The sequence below is a fragment of the Phyllostomus hastatus genome, unplaced genomic scaffold (assembly GCF_019186645.2).
Source record: "Phyllostomus hastatus isolate PE091 unplaced genomic scaffold, TTU_PhHast_1.1 phas_scaffold_385, whole genome shotgun sequence".
Taxonomy (NCBI): domain Eukaryota; kingdom Metazoa; phylum Chordata; class Mammalia; order Chiroptera; family Phyllostomidae; genus Phyllostomus; species Phyllostomus hastatus.
Window position 1 is genome coordinate 14,752,643 of NW_025334026.1, and position 21,879 is coordinate 14,774,521.

The 21,879-nt window shown below is 50.4% G+C and overlaps 1 protein-coding gene and 1 pseudogene across 2 annotated transcripts in view; both read right to left on the reverse strand.

Moving 5' to 3' along the window:
* Positions 1-11,211: 11,211 nt before the first annotated feature.
* On the reverse strand, positions 11,212-11,805 carry LOC123806300 (annotated as a pseudogene).
* An 8,237-nt stretch (positions 11,806-20,042) lies between these two features.
* COL26A1 (collagen type XXVI alpha 1 chain) overlaps positions 20,043-21,879 on the reverse strand; it is a 176,218-nt gene continuing 174,381 nt past the window's right edge. For both annotated transcript variants that reach the window (XM_045819488.1, XM_045819487.1), the window contains exon 13: positions 20,043-21,615. In XM_045819488.1, coding sequence (XP_045675444.1) covers positions 21,455-21,615 — 161 coding nt within the window. In that variant the 3' untranslated portion in view covers positions 20,043-21,454. The remainder of the gene's footprint in view (positions 21,616-21,879) is intronic.

A 21,879-nucleotide genomic window follows, 5' to 3' on the forward strand; every position in this document is an offset into this window, starting at 1 on the left:
TGGTCTAGCTGTGGGAGGCTGCTCACTGGGCAGGTGGGCCCGAAGACATGGAAGACCTTCATATGCCAGATTCCTCTTCCCTATCCAGCCACAGCCTAGAGGGCTGCAAGTAACCCACGCTCTCCCCAGACTCACAGGAGCTGGGAAAACCAGAGGGCTTCCTGCAGGTATGGCCCATCTGTTGGTAGGAGCCTTCCTCTCATTTTTTTCAAGTAATGAGAGCCTGAAACCACAACAGAGACTTGGAAGAGCTAGGGTCTGAGAAAGGCCATGGGTGCTGCTAAGATGCCGGTCCAAGGGAAGGAAGGGTGGTGGTGGGAATATGAAGGGGACAGAGCTTGACCCCCTCAGGGAGCATGTATTCTATCAGAAGACACTAAGGCCTTGGATGAACCCCACTTCCTGAGTGCCTATTAGAAACCTGGCTCTGGGACCTTTATAACCAGGCAACCGAAGAGGCCTGATGGTGAACCCTCTGCCCATGAGCAGGGACAACCATCTGAAGAGGGCTGGGCGTCAATCCCCCATCAACCAATCCCAATATGGATTCCTCTCTGACATCTCAAGGCTCTGCCAGAGCCCATGCTTGCCTTCTCTTGTGACTTTCACTTAAACACTCAACCACCCTGGCAGGAATGTAAGTGCTTACCAAGTAACCATGTGCTCCTCTATTGCACTGCATCCTTTATGATTAGCCTGGACCATGTGATTCGTTTTGCCCAATAGGATGTCGGTGGAGGTGACCGTGTCACTTCTGGGCTGAAGCAATTAGGAGCCAATGTGCTGTCTCTGTCTCTCTCTTTTCCTGCCACAGCAATCTTAGAGGGACACACATTCCAGGTAATAATGGTGTAAGGTGCAGGAAGTCCTCCACACCAAACTTAAACCTTTGCATTGGGTTAAACAGCTGAGGTTTGAGACTTGCTCTAATGTTGATTACCAGAGTGTTATCACCCTGAGTAATAAAATCCTGGCAAACAGGGATTCGGGTCTCTATCCTGCAGATGAGCATGCTGAGGTCCAGAAAAGGGACTTGGGGCAATCTGTAGTTAGAGAACCACTGCAGCCCCCTGTGACTGGCTCCAGACACTGAGAGGTATTCCCTGCCCCTTGCATTATCAGCATGTTGAAACAGCCATAGGGACACAACAGGGAATAGGCAAGGACAGCTATAACCTGCTTTTAAAAACTTGCATGGTGTTAAAATTCCATCAGGCTCATGCAAACCATGATATGCAGGCAGCTGCTGTTCAGAAAAGCACAGAGGAGCCCTAAAATTGGTCAGATGCCTGGGCCGCCCAGGCATGTGGTAGGATGAACACAAGGCACGAGGGCAGCTTGCGGGGCCAGCTGTCAGACAGTGCACCTGCAGCACGATGGATGGCAGGTTGGGGCCATCAAGACGACGGAAAAGAAGGCAGAGATAGGGCCTGATTTACAGGCACCAGGCAAGAAAATGCAGCCAAGATTTATGAGGGCTCAAGTGACTCATTGGAGCTGAGTTTATTATCCATCACATACATCTGAATGTGTATTTATGGCTTTCCAAATGATCCTGTCTCATTGAAAATTATGTCCAAAGAACATCAATAGCAGTATATCAGCACTGAGAAGGGCTGATCCAGAGTGGAGTTCAAGGCCTCTCTTAGTTGCCCAGGGACAGCAGTGGCTGGACTCATTTGTGTGTGCACAGGTCCACGAAGCAGACACAGGCCAATGGGCACGCTGAGCTGGGCCCTGCACTGGAGCCGATATGCAGAGATGAACCTGCCTCACAGGGCCCTGCCTGCACCCCACTGTGCCAGGCACTGAGCCAGGGGCTGGCTCTCATGAGGTCACTTCAGAGGCAGCCCAGAGGATGAGTGAGAATACTAGCTCTGTCCCTTAACTGCTGAGTGACCCCAAGCAAGCTACTTAACCTCTCTCTATGAGCCTCAGTTTCCTCTTCAAGAAGGTGGAAGAAACAATGATGGTTATCCCAGAGAGTAATTAGGAGGCATGCAAGATGCTGCATGTAAAGTGCTTACCCCAATGCCTAGCATTCAGTAAGTGCCCATAAGTGTTATTTTTCTGTTAGTATCACTACTATCACTCTAAGCATGATAATGCAATGTTTGTCAGAACCTGACCATCAAACCAAACCAAACAAGACAAATTTCTGGCTGAAGGAAACCCCATTCAGTCGAAGAATGATTACCTACCTGGTTTCTACATGCTGGATACAAGAGAGGTAGGCCCAGGCAGTCAGATAACCACCAAAACAGGATGTTTACATTGCAACTTTATGAATACATGACAGAAATGGTTACGAATGACTTAACTTTCTCGAGTCTCCGACACACACATGACTTACCAAGTTCAGAACTCTGTCAGTTACTAAGCTCGGAAGCTGATATTCTGCCAGTACACACTAGTATGACTGTCTCCTCTGTATGTGTCAGTAAACAGCAACCACCCTAAACACTGAAGCGCTTCTCCTGTGCCCTGATCACCCTCCACCAGGACCCCTGGATTGAGAACCTGGGCTTTGATCCTGGACTATGGCTTTTGGTTGCAGAGGTTCGGACAAAGAAGCAGGCAGCATTGTGCTTGCACTTCCCCACTGTTGTGAGGTTTTCCCCCTTTAACGGAGGTGACTTCCAGGGAATTTAAGGACCTGACATCCTTTCACCCACCCCTTTCCTTTTTTGCTTTTTCTTTGGGAGACAGACATTGAAAACTAAGACATTCAAAACAACCCACATGGGGGGAAAATTAGGCAGTGACCACGCACATCCAGGGAAAGGTTCAGTAAAGATCTGGGAAGACCTTATGTTTATGTGTTAGGCTGATGATCCTTGGCACAGAAACGTCCTATAAATAATTGAAAAACATTAAATAATAACAAAAAACCCTTAAATCCTGAGGAAGAAGAAAAAACTTATTTCCAGAGTTACCACATCATTTGGTATTCAACTGGATTCAGCCTAGATCCAAGTGTTCGATTTACAACAAAAATATTACAAAAAAATCATAGAAGTTAAAGTAGGTCAATTATAATTGGAAAATAAATTAATTTTTAAAGTAAAAAAGGCAAGGGAAAAAAAGAAAAAATAAACAAATGGGACTACATCAAACTAGACAGTTTTTGCACAGCAAAGGACACCATCAACAAAATGAAAAGACAACCCACTGAATGGGAAAACATATTAGTCAATGATACATTTGACAAGGGGTTAATATCCAAAATTTATAAAGAACTTTACAACTCAACACCAAAAAGTAATCCAATGAAAAAATGGGCAAAGGACCTGAATAGCTATTTCTCCAAAGAGGACATACAGATGGCCGATAGATGAAAAAAATCCTCAACTTCACTATCATCAGAGAAATGCAAATGAAAACTACAGTGAGATATTACCTCATATCCATCAGAATGGCTATCATCAATAGATCAACAAACAACAAATGTTGTCAAGAATGTGGAGAAAAGGGAACCCTGTGGACTGTTGGTGGGAATGCAGACTGGTGCAGCCACTGCGGAAAGCAGTATGGAGATACCTCAAAAAATTGAAAATGAAATTGACTTATGACCCAGTGATTTCACTTATAGGAATGTATCTGAAGAAACCCAAAACACTAATTCAAAAGAGCATATGCACCCCTATGTTCATCACAGTGTTGTTTACAATAGCTAAGATTTGAAAGCAGCCCAAGTGCCCATCAGTAGATGAGTGGATAATAAAGCTGTGGCACAAAACTACTCGGCTCTAAAAAAGAAAAAAATCTTACCCTTTGTGATAGCATAGATGGTCTTGGAGAGTATTATGCTAAGTGAAATAAGTCAGTCAGAGAAAGAAACTTACCATATGATTTTGCTTCTATGTGGAATCTAATGAACAAAATAAGCTAGTAAGCAAAATAGAAGCAGAGTCATAGAGACAGAGAACAGACTGCAGCAGGTTTGGGGGCTGGGTGAAAATGGTGAAGAGATTAAGCAAAACAAAACCCCAAAAACCTCATAGACACAGACAACAGTGTGGTCATTACCAGAGTGAAAAGGGGGTGGGGGAAGGTAGAACAGGGTAAAAAATAATAATAAATACATTTTAAAAGCATACAAAATAGAAGAAAAGTATGATCTATTCAAAGGAAAAAAATAATAAACAGAAACTGTCCCTAAAGAAGACCTGATGGCAGTTATACTAGACAAAGACTTTAAAATAACTGTCATAAAGATGCTCAAAGAAAGAAAGATGTGGAGAAAGTAAGAAAAGCAACATACAAAGAACAGTTGGAAATATCAATAAAGAGATAGAAAACCTAAAAACAAATCAAAATGGAATTCTAGACCCAAAAAGTATAACTTAAATTTTAAAAATTTACTAGAGGGATTCAAAGACAGATTTAGACAGACAGCAGAAAGAACTGGTGAACTTGAATATAAGGCGATGGAAATTATCAAGGCTGAGGAATGGAGAGAAAAAAGATTGAAGAAAAGTGATCAGAGATGAAGTGTCCTGTGGGACACCATGAAACAGCCCAACATACAGCTTGTGGTGTCTTAGAAGGAGAGAGAGAGAGAAGAAGAGAGGCTATTTGAAGAAATGATGCCTGAAAACCCCCCAAATGAGATGAAAGGCATGAATATAAACATTCAAGAAATGCAATGAATTACAAGTGAAATAAACTCAGAAATGCCCACACTGAGACATAATCAAACTCTCAAAAGACAAATGGAGAAAGCAGCAAGAGAGAAGGGAATCATCGCATGAAAGGATCCTCAGTAAGATTACCGGCAGATTCTTCCTCAGAAACTTCAGAGGCCAGAAGCAGGCTGATATATTGAAAACTGTCAACCAAGGATCCTAAGTCTGACGAAACTGTCCTTCATGGGTGAGGGAGAAACGAAGACTTCCCAGACAAACAAAAGCTGATGGAGTCCCTGACCACCAAGCCTGCCCTGACAGAAGCGCTCCAGGGAGACCTGGGAGGTAAAATGAGAAGATCCTAGACAGCAGCTTCAAGCTGTGCAGAGAAATAAAGATCTTAGTGGAGACAAATACACGGGGAATTAGCAAAGCTAGGATTCTTAGAACATTGGTTTGTAACTGCACTTTTTGTTTGCTTTCTATGTGATTTGAGAGACTAACACATTGAAAATTATTTGTATAAGTGCTAGTATTACTGTAATTTTGATTTGTAGCTCCAAATCTTGTTCTCTACATAATTTAGGAGATTAGTGCACTTAAAAGAATTACAAGTTTATGTTTTTGGCAACAGAGGCATAAAGATGTAATTTCCTGGCATCCACACCTGACAAGGGCAAAAACAAAGCTGTGAAGGAGCAGATTTTGTGTGTTATTGAAGTTAAGCTGGTGTAAATTCAAAATAGAGTGTTATAGCTTTAAGATGTTAAATGTAATCCCCGTGATAAACACAAAGAAAATATGAATATATATATATATATATATAGAGAGAGAGAGAGAGAGAGAGAGAGAGAGAGAGAGAGAGAGACAGAGAGAGACAGAGAGAATAAACACAAAAGAAAATTAGAAAGGAATTTAATCATTTTACTACAAAAAATTAATTAAACATAAAAGAAGTAATAGGGGAAATGAGGGACAAAAAAGCTATAAGTCACATGGAAAAGCAATCTTTCCTTATCAGTAGTTGCTTTAAATGTAAATGGATTAAACTCTCCAACCAAATGACAGAGATTGGCAGACTGCATCAAACACATATTCTAACTATTTATGGTCTATAAGAGACTCACTTTATTTTTATTTTTTAAATTTATTTTTATTGTATTTTTTTCTTACAAGAGACTCACTTCAGATCCAAAGACACAGATGGGTTAATGTGGAAAGATGGAGCGCTCCGGCTAATATCTGGGGATAGTAAGTGGTTTGCTTTCATGCATGCCTCTGATACGCAAACCAGCCAGTCCAGAGCTCCGCCACCCACTCTATCTGGCTTTTACTCTCCACGAGTCAATATGTCTGTGCCCTAATCATCCCAGGGCCAGGCATCAGGCAAGTAGGGACAGTCCCTACACTGTTGAGCCTGCTAAAGTCATTCAAACTAACCGGTCTCAAATCTAATCAGCCTGTTCCCCTGCCTTACCCATTCCTTCTCTTAAAATCCACAACAAAGCCTTTGCTCATGCATCGTCCTTGCTCTCTGTGCCTACTCACTGACCCAGGGGCTTCTCCCTGTGGACCCACATGGTGGGCCATGGCTCCTGGTTCTAGGGAACTGTGAGTAATAGCGCCTTCCTTCATGGCAGTCTCCTCCTGATCTGTTGGCCTCGCCATACCTGATTAAAACAAATCCCAAGTACATTTTAACTGAAGCTCCCACCCCTGCTGGGCATTTTCCTCAAACTGGCACTTTTTCACTGAGCCTTCCGTCAGTGGGCAGTTCCCATGATCAACCAGGCTGACTGCTTCCAGGTGATCATGAGAGTAGGAAGGAACATGGATGCCATTGTCATGTGCCCGTTGTCCCTCCTTTGCTGTAAAAATAGGCGTCTTGGCCGAAGGTATGGTGTGCAGGATTCCAGGTTGGAGAATCAGTCGCTCTCTAAGCCTGTGTGTGGTGCCAGCAGAGGCGTGCAGGCAGAGACAGCGAATGCGTGTCTGGAGTAGATGGACATTCATCTTCTCTCGCCCCTGGACATCAGGGCTCCTGGCTCTCAGGCCCCCAGACTCAACTTCAACTAAACCACTGGCTTTCCTGGTTCTCCAGCTTGCAGATGGCAAACCGTGGGACTTCTCGGCCTCCAGAGCTGCATGAGCCAATTTCCATAATAAATGTCTATTGATCTATCTACCGTGCAGGATACATATATCCTACTGCTTCTGTTTTCCCGGAGAACCCTGACTAATATAGCACCCATTGATTATCCTTTCCCTTGAGAACCATTGACTTTTTCCTGGTTCTTTGTAAATATGTTGAGTAACTTTAGATCTTATCTTGGAATTTTGCACATTATGTTAGGGAATTCTGGGTCCTATTAAAATCTTCTGATAAATGATTTTTTGTTAAAAGAAGGAAATCATTACAGCCGGGTTTGGCTTCCAAGTTTTTATCCTTTTTTTCTTTTTTGAGCCTCAACTGCAGTACAAGTTACATTTTTAAAACCTTTGTGACATTATTCTGGTCCACCTCACGTGTGCACTCCCTAGAGGCTAGTTTGGGACTTTGGTGGTGGTCCATACTAGGGGATAATAAAGTATGGCCGACAAGCCCAGTCCAGCCTGCAGACTGCTGTTTAAAGGCCTAAGAGATAAAGCTGGTTTTTATATTTGTAAGGGGTGTGGGGGTGGGAGAGAGAGAGGGAGAGGAAGGAAGGAAGGGAGGGAGGGAGGAAGGAAGGAAGGGAGGAAGAAAATACATGACAGAGAATACATGTTACCCACAAAGCCTAAAATGTTTACTATCTGGTCCCTTACAGAGTTGTCTGTCCTCAGTCGTCAAGGCCTCGGCTATGCTGTTTCAGGTCAGTTTCACGCAGACATAACACAAGCCTTGGGACTGTTCCCACACACTTGAAGGGTCCCTTTCTAGCCCTGGCTGGTGTAGCTCAGTGGATGGAGCGCGGGCTGGGAACCAAAGTGTCCCAGGTTCGATTCCCAGCCAGGGTACATTCCTGGGTTGTTGGGAACCGCCCTGACTGGTATCAGAGGCTGAAACCCCCGCCTAGCTAAGGCTAAGGGAATGCCCTTGGAACCGTAAGCCGGCAAGGAGACAAAAGCTTATCTTCCTGGCAGGAATGCTGCTTCTGCTGCTTTATTCATGACTGAACCCCCCAAAAAGCTTGGTCGGTTAGCCAAAGACGGGTAAGATTCCCCACGGGGGAATGACCTAAGCCAGGCACGATCACTTTGGGAGGCCCCCAAAAGAAGGACTTGGGGGGCTGCAGCAAAAGGGGGTGATGGACCCTCGCTCCTCGGCTTTGACAAAGTCTGAGTTCTTATCATCTGGGAGAAAATCTCCTTATCTCTTGGTTACCTAGTTCCCTTGCTCCACCTAAGCCTAAAACAATGACAGGGTGGTACAGCTCGGTACTGAGAAGTGCGGATTTCCCGGGGTGATCAGGCCTAAGAAAAAACACGTAAATTACTGTGAAACCTCCTTTGTTTAGAATGCTCTCAGTTGAATGAGAAGGGTCTTAGGAGGAAGTTAGTTTGTTCCTCAGTCTTACAGCTCTTTGACCCCAACTCAATAGACCGGCAGAGTTCTTTGTTTTCTATAGTTCCTTACTTCCCCGAATGAGTACTGTACTTTACCTGAATTATTATGCAAAATGAGCCCTAATAAAAGCAGGTATGGACGGTAAATCAGTGTGCTCCCCACTAGGGGGGGGTGGCCATTTTGTCCCTACTTCCCCACAGAAACTAGTTTGTCTCTGTGCATGTGGTGTTTTTTCTCGCGTGTTTATCGTCGAGCCATCCACAGCGTTCCGTGGTCACTGCTGGCCGGTGACCCACGCGCAACACTGGGTTGCAGGCCATAACCCCCAGCAACCGCACATTGATGTTTCTCTCTCTCTCTATCTCCCTCCCTTCCCTCTCTAAAAAAATAAATAAATAAAATATTTAAAAAAAATTAAAAAAAAAAAAAGGGTCCCTTTCTCTAGCTCCCTCCTCCACAAGACCTGTGACACTCCAACTCTTTCCCAGTGCTCTCACTAGAAAGCCAGGGTTTTAGTCTTTGCTGTGCCGCACTTCCTACAACCGAGTCCACCTTAGGGAAAAGTGGCAACAGAAAAAAGAGAAAAATATGAGGATTCCCCATCCTCTTCGGATCCAAGGGCCCCGTGCCCAGGTGACCAGAGAGAAATGTTTGCTCTCAGAGTTTTAGGAGCACATGGGCTGCTGTCACCCGGGACCACAGATTCCTGCCTGGGGCTTGTCTCGGGACAACGTCAGTTAAAAGTGAAAGAAAAGGCCCTGGCTGGCATAGCTCAGTGGATTGAGCGCGGGCTGCGAACCAAAGTGTCGCAGGTTCAATTCCCAGTCAGGGTACATGCCTGGGTTGCAGGCCATAACCCCCAGCAACCACACATTGATGTTTCTCTCTCTCTATCTTTCTTCCTCCCTTCCCTCTCTAAAAATAAATAAATAAAATCTTTAAAAAAATGAAAGAAAAAAATTAGAATTTCCATCTGTGCTCTCAGCCCTGCAAGATACCCCATTCCTGGTTCTGTGGCCAGAAAGACAGAGCCTTTCTTAGAGCTTATTCAGTTTCCATCCCCGTTCAGAGTCCCAGCATTTGGGCTGTGATAGAGTTGAACTTGGAAATGCGGAGGAAAACAATCGAATCAGGGAGCTCACAGCTATTTCAGTTATTCTTTGAGTTTTGATTCCCCTCCCCAGCCTACTTCCTGAGATTTACTTTTCAGAGTCCTTAGCTAGCAGGACTTTAGCCTGGCCATTTACATATTCTTCCTTTAAGTAGTGTTTTGACTGTCATCTGCGGGAGAGCTAAGGTGGACCGCGATCACACTGTCTCAGCTGGACCTGGAGGCCCGATGATGGTGGGGTGTGTGTAGCACACTGACCCAGCTAAACTCACTGATTCATCCTAGCAGGTTCACACACTTAAAATTCTTCTAAATGCAAAATGACTTCATCTGGGAACAGTGGCCATCTACTGTCTCCTTCCCAATCTTCACATCATTTTCTCACTTTACTGTAGGGATTGGAAACATTTTCTGTGAAGGCCAGAGAGTACACATTTTAGGCTTTTCGGGCCAGATGGTTTCTGTCACAATGACTCAGCTCTTCAACCAAAGTCTGAAAGCAGCTACAGGCAATATATAAGTGGATGGCACGGCTGTGTTCCAATAAAGTTTCTTTACACAAACAGGTGGGGGGCTGCACTCCAGAACGACGGAATAAGGACTCCCAAACACTGTCCCTTCAGAAAAACAATGAGAATGCTGGCAAAAAGTGTCAAAACCAACTTTCTCATGACCAAAGGCTTGCAATAATCTGAGGAGTGGTTTGTTTTTTGTTTTTTTTTTAATTACAGTGAGAACAGCAAGCTTTGTGAAGTTTTAATTTGCCTTATTCTCACTTCTCCCTCCACAGTTCTGTTGTGGGCTTGAAAAGTGATAGCCTCCCAAGTCTGGTGGCTGTGGAAACCAGCCGCCCGGAAGCCAACAGAAAGGGAAGAACAGGTTTGGCTCTTCCCCGAAAAGTCCCACCCCCAGGGATTTGTCACTTTGTGACGGGTCTAGCAGCTCCCCGAAAAGCTCCAGTCTCCGGCCATTTGACCTGGCCCAGAGCTTGTGCTGTGTGGGCGGCACTGGAATCACTGAGCTCCCCTGTCCGGTGCTGCCCTCTGCGCTCTGACTCTGAGGGAAGCGGGCCTCCCGCCACTTCACCACTCAGACCTCAGGGTCAGCGTGGCAGGAAGCAGTAGCAGGAAGCAGCATTCCTTGCAGAGCCGCACTCGAGCAGCTTCCCCACCCACCAGCAGGTTCCCGATCTGGGCTGTCTGTGGTTGTCCTGCTGACGGACAGTTTTCTCAGTCCGGTTCCCCTGTGCTCCTGCTGATTCGGAGCCCTCCCACACCCTCCCCCTGAATGTCTTTTCTGCTTCCCCCAGACAAGCAGAGTGGGATTCGATTGACTGCAGCTAAGAACCCTGATGGACATACTATTTTCCCCTTAACATTATATCACAGACATAGTACCATGCATTAAACATTATTCAAAACATTTTTAATGGCTGCACAATATTTCATCATATTTATGTACCAACATTTTTTAAATTATGACCTAGTATTTGAATAAATTATAGATTTCTGTTAAATACCAGCAATGAATATTACTGTTGTTACATTTTTAGCTTCAGTTCTCCTTGGGCCGGCTTACGAGTGACAGTGTCAAGTTGGTGGTGTGGACATTTCAAAGCTCGTGTGGTGAAAAGCCAATTTTTTCCTGGAAATTTTATACTAATTTGTGCCCTCCTATTTGTACCCTCATGGGTAAGAATGTTCAATTTCACTCCAATCAGCAAGATTGAGTAATAAAATTTTAAACAGTCTTTGATAACCTCAAAGGGGGAATCTCATTGGTGTCTTTAGTGGGCATTTCTTTACCAGTGAAGCTAAATATTTTTAAATGTTGATTACATATTTTTATTTCTTCTTTTGTATATCTCCTTTTGACTATTTTTTTCTTTTCCCTCAAATCAATGCATGGCTTTCAACGCATCTTTAAAACATCGCAGACGAGTCTGAGGACTCATTCGGCATCTTGCTGTTACTAGGGCTGGACAACTCAGCCTGCCAGGCTGCGCCTTTTTCAGAAACATAGCTACCATCCAAACGGTTTCTGACTTCCTTGTTTCTAACAGTTGTGGCTTGCTGAATCAAAGCAGCTGAGCTTGATACACATTCAGTGTTGCTTGATATACTGAACAAGCAATGCCTGACCTTATCCGAACCCTGTGGATGTATTTTTCAGTCAAAAAATTTCTGATTTGAGCAAGAAAACCATCCCTCTGCATAAAACATCATTTGATGAGGAAGCGAGAGTACACAGACTCATCTTGTAAACAAAGCCCAGGGTAACACCCTTAATCCTGTTCTGTACGTGACTGCGGATAGTGCAAACAGTGGCCAGTGCCTTTCTATTGCCCCACCATTTGTCAACCAGACCCTCTTCCTTTTCTTTCCGAGGAGACTGGGTTCTACACTGATGTGACTGAAGTCCTCCGCAGGGCCCTTCACAGTAGCTGTACGCCCCTTCAGAGTGATGTCGGCATTTTCTGGGATGTCGATGGCCTGGCTGCTCAGAACGGTCTTCATCCTTGCAGTAGATGCAGTGAAGAGAGCTTGACCATTTTTCTATTGGAATGTTTATTTTCATTGTTTTATAACTGCTTTTTATATATTAGAGGTGTTAACCCTTTGTCACACTTTGTGCTTTGTTTTTTAGTTCCTCAATAAATTTCATTGAATGGCTCTTTAAAACATAGAGATTAAAATTTGTATGTGTTAAATTCTCTTATTCTTTCTCATTTTTTCTACTGCTTTTATGTGTAGAAAATCTTTACTCATCCCAAGATCAAATGTTTGTCTCCAGGTTCTCCTAGATTGTTTATGATTTCCCTTTTCACATTTACTTCTTTAAATCCTCTGAAGGTTATACTGGAGTGTGGTGTGAAGGAAAGAGCTAATTTTATTTCCTTCAAATAGCTAAGCAAATGTCCCGGCATCATTTATTGAATAACCTGTTCTTTCCCCACAGATTTGCAATGCCACCTCAGTCAGCTGAGACTTGGTAATCACCATGGTAACGGGGCCGCGTTAAAAGCATTCGTTCGCACAAAGTGGAGGGCTTGTGCCCAGCAGGGCTTAGTCTGGCCTCACTGCACATCTTCCCTAATTAAGATATACCTTTTGGTTTTGTGTTTTTCAAAAATTCTCCCTTTATAGCCATGATGCAGAAAGAACATTAAGGCCAAGGCACTTTCATGCTCAATTTGCTGAGCTGGGCCTGCCAGGGCGGTGGGAGCAAGGGAGGCAATGGGCACCCAGGTGAGAAAGCGGGCAGTGATTTGTTCCCGTTGCATCCCGAGAACCTGGAGGGACGTCATCAAGGTCCTTGAGTGGCTGGAGGGTGAGGGTAGGATGGTTGTGTTGGAGGACGCAGCTCTGATGTAGGACAAGGCACAGACGGCTCCATCAGCCCAGCAAGAGCCCAGCTTGAGGTCCGAAGCATCGCTTCCCCTTCTGGGACGGCAGCTTCCGCCACCCACAGGCAGCAGAGTCCACATTTCCCTCTCTCTGGAGCTTCTCACCTTAGGTCCATGGAGTCCTCTTTCCTTGTAAGGTGCCTGTGTCCCATCTTGGGGGGCAGGGGGAAGACAAGACCTGGGCCTGTGCTCATCTGCCGAGAAGGGGGAGACCTTCTCACTTTGGGGAAGTCCCAGGGAGCCTGAGCACCAGAGGGAGAGACAGTGAAGACGTTTGACCACCCCTTTGAACAGCGGGTGACTACGAAGCCATCTCCTGCAAAGGGAGAGTGAGCGAGAGGTCACAGCAAGCCGTAGGAAGATACAGAAGTCACAAGCAGACACAAACTCTGAGGTCAGAGACAGAACACCGGTGGCAGTGAGAGCGGGGGACGCACTCACCCAGAACTGTGATTAATCAGCAGCCTCCTCCCGCTGCCGAGACCCCGGGGATGAATCAGAGCTGGCACTCTAGCCTTGGGGCTTGTCCCTACTCCCAGCCTATCCTGGGGGTCCCCTGAGATCCTTGGAGCCTTGCCATTAGCCCCTATTACTTGAGACACTAAAATAGGTTTCTCTTGCTTATAATCAAAGCAGCCCATATCCCAGTCAGCATGAGGGGCCTGGCCGTGCGCTCTTGGCCTTCCACTTGGCATGTCCGCAGGCAGCACTTTGGGCCCAGGATCTCCAGTCTTAACCAGTCACCCCTCTCTGCTGCTCCCTGAGGCCCGGGGACCAAGGCCCACCACAGCACTGGTCCAGGTGTCTTTTCTCTTATGTCTCCCTCCCTCTGCTCAACCGGCGTCAGCCTGAGGCCTGGTCGGTGAAGAGCCAGCCCATCTTCTCCCTCCTCACCTCCAACAGGAGCGTCCTTTGGGCGCAGGCCCTGCCACCTGACAGCAGCCCTTCCCAGCCCTGTGCTGTGGGCGGGCTCCAGGTGGGCTCAGGTGTTGGCCCTTGAAGGTGCTACTGGGGTGGTGCTGGCTGCAGCCCTGGTTATTTATCCCCAGTGCTGTGCCAACATCCTGCTCCCTGTGACCTGTAATGTGAGAAAGGTCAGGGGGCTCCACCCCAGTTGAGGGCAGAACAGCTCGGCTTTAGGAGCGACCAAGCCTTGTGCCTGGCACTCTAGGTCACCCGCTGGTGCCAGCATTACTGGGGTTCTTGCTGTGCCAGGAATCTTGCAGAGAGGACAGTACTGTGGGCAGAAGGGTAAGATTCAGTCCCCCACGTCCTAGAGGATCCTCACAGATCAAGCCTCAGTGTTTGGCTGAGGTTTCTGGAACACGCCGATCCCACAGAGCTGCCGAGGGCCTTACAAGTCATCACAGTGGTTAGCAGGCTCCAGCTGGGCCTTAAGGAGTAACGAAGCACTGCTACCTGCCACAGACAGGTGAGCCTTGAAATTGTTATGCTAAGTGAGAGAAGCCAGATGTAAGAGGCCACACATTGTACAAGTCCATTTGTATGAAGTGTCCAGAACAGGTCAATCTGCAGAGGCCGAAAGCAGATTACTGGTTGCCTAGGGGTAGGGGAAATGGAGGTTTGTGGATGTTAATAAATGATACAGGGTTTCTCTTGGGGGGGGGGTGATGAAAATGTTCTAAAATTGATTGTGGTGATAATTGCACAACTCTGAATATAATAAAATCCACTATATCGAACACTTGAAATGGGCAAGTTGAACAGTATGTGAATCATTGCTCAATAAAAAAAGCTCAGTTTTAAGAAAAGGGATGTAGGCTGCAGAGGTAGATGGCCTGGGTTCAAATCCTGACCCTACCACTTACTGTGTGGATAACCTCCTTGCGCCCACCTGCACAATGGAGACAAGGAAAGCACCTGCTTCGTCAGGCTGCGTGGAGATTAAGTGAGGCAGCGCACACAACGGGCTCAGAACAGAGCCCGGCCCGCACAGGCCACTGTTGAGGGAAGCAAACCTTTGCTTTGTGGGATAAGGTGAAGTGTGAAAGCCCCGAGAGGCTGAATGGCTTGCCCAAAGTCACTGTACTAAGCTGAAGATTGCCTTGCACTGCAAGTGTACGTCCAAGTCCTCATTCCTGGGCCACCTTCGGAAAGAGGGTGATCGTAGATGTAAGTGAAGGATCTTCAGGTGAAAAGATCATCCTGGATTACCTGACTGGGCGTCCTTGTAAGAGACACACAGAGGACAAGACAGACACAGGGAGAAGGCCAGGCGAAGCCAGAGGCAGAGGTTACAGGGATGTGGCCACAAGCCCAGGGGACGCCTGAAGCCACCAGAAGCTGGACAAGGCAAGGCACAGCCCTCCCCAGTGCCTTCAGAGGGAGCACGGCCCTGACGACACCCTGACTTCGGACTCCAGCCTCCGGGGCTGAGAGCAGACAGTTCTGGCAGTTCCTCCAGCAGCTCCAGGACACTTGTGCAGCCACTCGGCCCACGGCGCCGGGGCCAGGACTCTGGACTCCAGTGATCACTTGGGACCCCTTCACTGCATTTACCTGTGGATAAAAACAGCTTCAACCCCAGTTACCATGAAGGCTCCAGGGGTGGGCTCTGCGATCCCCTTTCATAGACAAGGACACTGAGGCCCTGCTGTCGCTTGCCCGTGCCACACACCCATCAGTGTGGAGGCGGGCAGCCTGGGCAGTTGGAGTCTGGCTGTCTCCTCCAGCCACACCCGCTCGTTAGATTTGTCAGCCCCTGCCTGAAACAGCATTTAATTTGCCTTTTACAATGCATCAATTGCAAGTCCGTTAACTGGCAATTGAAAGTTACAGGTGACATTAGAATTTATTAATAACATTGGAAATAAATCTCCCTGGAATTCAAGTAATTGAAAGCCTCATGAAGTTCTCTCTCTCTCTCTCTCTTTTTTTTATAATCCATAAAACAGGTCTGGAAGAGAGGTGTTCCAGAAATCTCCGGGGTGGTTGGGATTGCCGGTGTGGGTGGTCGGGGTGGGGAGGGACTTCCGTTCTGCCCAAGGCCATTCTTGGGTGCCTGCCTGACCCTGCCCACCACCTCGTCCCAGCCTCTTAGAGTCTGGAAGCAGTTACTTTCCTATTGGAAATGTCCCGTGACCCACAGCAACGATCAGAGCTGGGAGCCGGGGACGCAGGTTCGGCCCTGCCCACAAGAGCACAGCCCCGTGATGGGGACAGAGATGCAGAAGCGCCTTTTTGATTCAGGGAGGTGGAGGCTGGGGTGTCCCACTGGCACCTGGAATGCCTCTGGCCAGAATCAGGCGGTTCCTGCCCATGCAGAATGGCCCCAGGTGGGCCTGTGGGACACCCCAAGCTCAGGTCAGAAGAACGTGCCCCCAGCATGCCCTTCCTGCTCAGCCTGCGGTGGGCCACCCGCACCCAGGGCGTGCTGGGAGGGGCGGCGCTCGGAAGTGGCTCCTGAGACCCTGGGGACGGAGTATCTGGTAAACTTCTAGCCACACCTCAATTCCTTCCTGGTCCCCAGAAACAAGTTTTCTCCCTTTCTTTTTTCTTTTAAGATTTTATTTATTTATATTGAGAGAGGGAAAGGGAAGGAGAAAGAGAAACATCAATGTGTGGTTGCTTCTCATGTGCCCTCAACTGGGGACCTGGCCCACAACCTAGGCATGTGCCCTGACTGGGAATTGAACCAGTGACCGTTTGGTTCTCAGGCCAGCTGAGCCAGAAACAAGTTTTCTTAAGTTGTAGCCCCAAGGAGTTACACCAGGAAATGTGAGGTCCTCTTGGAATGCCCTAGACTAGGAACCAAGGCTGGGCGTTCCAGGGCTCCCAGCTGCTTCTGAGCCTACCTGCCCTTCACGGTGGCGTTCTCCATTCCAAGGCAGCGGGTCAGCAGCCGGCTTCTGCCCGAGGCCAGGACGTGCTCCTTGGCTGAGGCAAAGCGCACCCCTCACCCCAGCCCCTCCTTCAGTTTCTCATCGCCCATGTTGGGAATGATATTAGAAGGACTTTATGGACGGTGTAGCACAGGACCCACCACTTGCAACAGATCCTGCTCTGGGCACTGGATTGGTGGGGGATCTTAGGAGGGGCTGGGATGGTGGGGAGCATATGGGGAGCTGGGGTCGGTCATACGGGGGTGTTTCATATTTTAACAGCAGAGTCAGCAGCCCTAGTGGGAGCCAATGAACATCAGCCCAGTCTCAGTTCCCTCCACCGGGCTGCCACACTGGGGTACTTGCCAGAAGTCACTGACTAAAGGGATCCCCGAATTTCTGCTTTGGCTGCTGGCCAGCAGGGATGGGGCAGGCGAAGCTCCCTGCGGTGGGCTGAGGAGCCCTGTTCACATCCAGACTCAGCCCCACACCTGCCCTGCCCAGGAGACCCTGACCCCCTCCCCCATCCAGAGAGCTGAAAGGCTCAAGTGAGGGCCTTGCTCCCCAGGTTCCCATGGGCAGGGGTGTGAGGAGAGAGGCTCTCGTGGAGCCGACAGTGCAGGACTAGGGCCTTGGGGGAAGAAGGGCTGTGGCTGCTCTGGACCCCGAAGGAGGGGCCTGGAAGGGCAGGTGTTAAGTGAGGGGCTATCAGCCCCTGTCTCATCACATACACACACGTGAGCACACGCACACACATGCACATGTGTGTGCCCACCAGTACATGTGCATGGTTGCACACTCACACATGTACACATGCACCAGGGCCTGGAGCCCATTGGCATTTGACAGGCAATGCTGGGTTTTAGTCTGGACACTGGGGCACAAGGAGAAGTGTATGCAGGCAGCAGCACCTCACAAGAGGCTGGGAGTACCCTCGGGCGGTGGGGGACTGAGAGCAGAGCAGAGCAGACTCAGGGAGGAGACAGGCTGGGGCAGGGTGGGTGAGCCTCTGCTAATTCTCCCTCATTAACCCCTGGATGGCCCACGTAGGCAGGTGCAAGGGTGGAAGCTCAGGGATGCCCTTGCTCTCTCCCTTTCCTGGGCTGACCCTCCTGAGCCCCCTCCCCAGGAGCTGGGAGGATAAGGGCAGTTTTCGGCAGCTGAGGTTGGCTGTACTCTGGAGGCCCAGTAATGGCATCCTGGCTGAGGGGGGCCAGGGGATTTGCCTCACCGTTCCGAGTCACCACTGGGCCCTGTCAGCTGAACACCAAAGTGCAAGCCAGAGTTTCCACACATGGGCACAGAGACACTCAGGTTCTCCAGAAGGTTCCAACCTGACTCAGTCGGGCTGTGGGGGTCAGCAAAGGTGACATGTCTGAGGATTTTGCCCAAAGCCAGGAAATGTGCTTCTGCAAGGGCTGTGCCAATCCCCCAGGCCCCCACCACCACCTCAACCAGCACCCACAGGCTGGACAGCGATGAGGCCAGCCAATGGGAATGAGAAGCTCTGGGCCTGAGCTATGGGCCTGGTGCTGCCCTTTATGGGCCTGCAGTCTGAGGTGAGCCTGGGGGGACAGCCCAGGCTGGGGGCCAGGAACAGGGAAGCCGCTGCAAATGTGTAAGTGGGGCGTGCGGTCAGGTTTGCATGTCAGAAAGATCATCAGGTCAGATGGAGGGGTGAGGCCAGACTGACTGTGAGAACCTGCTGAAGCTGCGTGTCTCCATGGGTCAATTTCCTCTCTTTCCAGCGTTCGGGGTCCTCCAAGATCTGATGCTTGGAAGCTGCTTCAGTCTCCTTCCCATGAGGACTCCTGCTCCTCACGCTACCCTGCTGTGCTGCTGGCCTCCACTCACACACCCCTCCAACCCTTGCAATGCCATCCCTCAGTCCCTCGGTTCACGTGGACTCCTCTTCCTTCCGGAAGTCAGCAGCTGAGGGCACAGCCTTTCTGAGTCCAGAGACCCGGTCTGAAACCCAGCTTCAGCACTGGCTGCTATGTGACCATGGGCAAGCCACTCAGCTTCTCTGGGGCTGAGCTGACCCTCCACACAATGGGGAAGGTGGCTATGAAGCTGAAGGGAGGTGAGGCCTGCAGGCCACTTAGCAGGGGCCCTGAACTCATCCTTATGAAGGACGAGGCCATGTCCACCTCCCTGGGCAGACCGTCTCACAGCCCCAGCCTGTGGTGACTGAGGCCCCCTCTGGGGTCCACACCTGCTGCCCTGCCCAACTCAGCACACTGCGGACCTGGCCTGTCCTCTCGGCTGGCAGGGACCTCCCCTGGGGAGTGCGTTCCCTCCTGCACCCCCGTCCATCCCCAGTGGCTCTGAGGTGGGCTTGGGGGCACCCGGACATCCTGCTCCCACGCTGGGGGGCTCACTCCAAGCTCTGTTAGATCCCCCCCGACCATGCAGGATCCAAGGTCAGGGGACAAATGGAGGCCCCACATGTCTAAATATTTTAAAGTCATGTGTGGAGCTAACCAACTTAAATAAAACATGCTCTGTGCTCCTACTTTTACAATGTCCTTTGTAAGGACCTGGGAGATCAGGCTGAATTCAGGTTGTGACTTTGCAGAGCTGTGTGCTGGAACATGATGGCCTAGGGAAGGCTAGCCCCTGGCCCTTTGAACCCCCACTTCCCCAACCCCCCGCCCCCAACCACCGCTTGCATCTGCCCTGCACCAGGGGCCCTATGCACATGTGTGGACCGCCACCTGCACACCTACGCTCAGTCCACACCCCCCAAACAGCAGCGCCCCGCCCCCCCCCGCCCCCCGCCGGTCAAAGAAGAACCAGTTACCGGTGGTGATGCGGTTTGCCTTTAAGATATTCACGGGGAGGAGCCCATGCGGACCCCAGGCTGGGGGGCACTAGGGCAGCACATTCTGCCAAGGGGTCTGGGAGGCTGAAATGCCTTCTGGGCTGCTCCACTAAGGGGTTGAGGACTTCGCTGGTCAGCTGGCATCAGGTCCAGTGGGAGTTCCAAGGGGTGCTTGGGGCAGGATGGGGGCAGGGCTCCAGGGAGCCCTGAGGGTGGCCTGGAGAAGGAGAAAGGGGCCCAGCCGTCTGGGAGAAGCACTCACGCCTCTGTCTGGCCCATCCGCTCCCTTCTGTACCCCTGCAAGCCACCGTGTACGTCTTACCTGAGGGGCCACCAGAGAGCCACCCTCCTTCTCCCTTCCAGCCTTTCCCCACGTTGCCCGCAGAGCCCTTCCCTGTGTGGCTGACTCCCGCTGACCCCTGAAGGCCCCCTTCTCCTCCATGGGCCCTCCTCACGCTCCCTGACGACTTGCTGCCCCTCTGCTGTGCCTGTGTGACCCCAGGCCACCCCTGCCACATGTGTCACACTGCCCAGGACTCCCCTGTCCTCACTTCCAGTCACAGTGAAGCGAGATGTGCACCTTCTGAGGACGGCTCCCTGCAGCACCCAGGGGTCACAGTGGCCGGGCTCACCAGGCCCCTGTGCAGCCGCAGCTACACGACACGAGACCCCGGTGGGGAGAGCACCTTTATTGTCAGAGCGTTACAGACTTCCTGCCCACCTGTGACCACCCCTCTGCGAGGCGGCCTGCGGGAAGGCTGCACCTTCCTGGCGAGGGGCGGTTGGGGCCCTGAGGGCAGGGGAGGTTACCAGGGTCCAGGAGCAGGCCGCGGCCTCCCAGGAGCACCTAGAGTGCTGGGGACGGAGCGCTCCTGCTACAAGGGGCGACATACTCGGGGTGGCGCCAGCACCTGTGAATCTGAGTTTGCTGCCCTCGCTTGAGTGCGGATCCTGGCCCAGCGAGAGAGGAGCACCAGGGCGTCTGGGCACGGGTGAGAGGTCTTGAATGGCCTTGAGGGCTGTGGACTGAGCTCTTCTGTCTGGGGCACCGGGGGAGTGGGGGCTATTGTGGGGTGTCCTGGGCCCACCGCCCTGTGGGCAGGCGCGTCTCCCCCCAGCAGGGCCGGGACTCTGGCAGCCCTCCTTCCTCTGCTTCAAAAGGACATTGGACTTGCCACGTGGTGCAGAAGTGCCAGCCAACAAATTCCCAGGGAGACCTGGAGCGGGCAGGGCTGCACGTGAAGCCCCCGGAGGGTGCGTGTTCCCGTTAAATCCTCTGTCCTCCGGCTCAGGGGCGGGGGACCCGGTAGGGGTGGGTGGGCTCAGGGAGACCGAGGCAGCAGTGGGCCACACCAATTTGGTTTGGGGGCCCTGGCATCCCAAGGCTCCTTCTCATTCCCGAGGTCCACGTGACTCTCGTGGGCTTATTCAGGGTCTCCCTGGCCTTAAGCCTGGGATGGCTTAAGCCCCGGAGTTGAGGGAGGAGACCCAGGGCCCCGCCCTCCTTCCCTGGGCAGCCCAGCCTCCCCAGCCCAGCGCTCATCGCCCTGTCTGAGTTTCCCATGAAGAGAGGAAGATGACCGAGTGGAGAGCTCAGGAACAGAAAGGACTGAGTTCAAATTCTGCCCCAGTCCTCCACGGTCTGGTGGTTTTGCAGGCTATTTATCCTCTCCAAGCCTCTGTTCCCCATGTAAAGTGGGGATAACAAGCCTACCTCCTAAGGGTTAAATGAGACAACGAAGGAAGAGCTCCCTGGACAGGCCCAGACGCCTCAGGAACTCAGTAAATGATAAGTATTATGATTATTCTCATACCCTTCCCCACCCACCCAGACTCTGTCTCCTGCAGGGGGTCAGGGGTGGGCGAGGACAGGGACAACAGCAGGGTTCTGCCAAGGGTGCGGGGCACCTCTGGACCCTGTCCCTGGAGGTGCCATCAGTCCCCGAGGCCCCAGAGCCGTGGGAGCCGATGTCCCCATGATTGTCCATGCCTGGAGTCCAGTCCCATTAGGGGTGCCTTCAAGATCCAGTGCTGGCACAGGCTTCAGGGCTGGGTGTCCAGTGGGGTGGGGCTTATTCTGGAGAGTTGGGCCCTTACTTCCCGCTGCTGGCCTGGCCAGTGCTCTTCTGCACAGGGTTGGGGCCGAGCAGGGCAGCGAGGGAGCCATCGGGTGGGGTGCCACCACGCTTCATCTTGAGGTTGGCTCTCAGGACAGCGTCCTGGCCGGAGCCCCCCTCAGGGGAGGCCAGGGGATCTGGAAGGAGAGCAGGAGCGTGGGCCTTAGGAGCACTCACAGGCGCTTTCCCTTCTGCTCCCTGGCCAGCAAAGGGAGCGCTGTGCCCAGTGAGGACAGGGCTCTCTACTCATGCATGCCTCATTTGTTCATTCATTCATTCATTCATTCACTCACTCATTCATTCATTCTTCTACAAATGATGACCAGGGCTGGGCTCCAGGCCCCGAAGAGGTGCCAGTCACCACCCTGCCACCAAGGAGAGACGTGGAAAACCCACTCCAC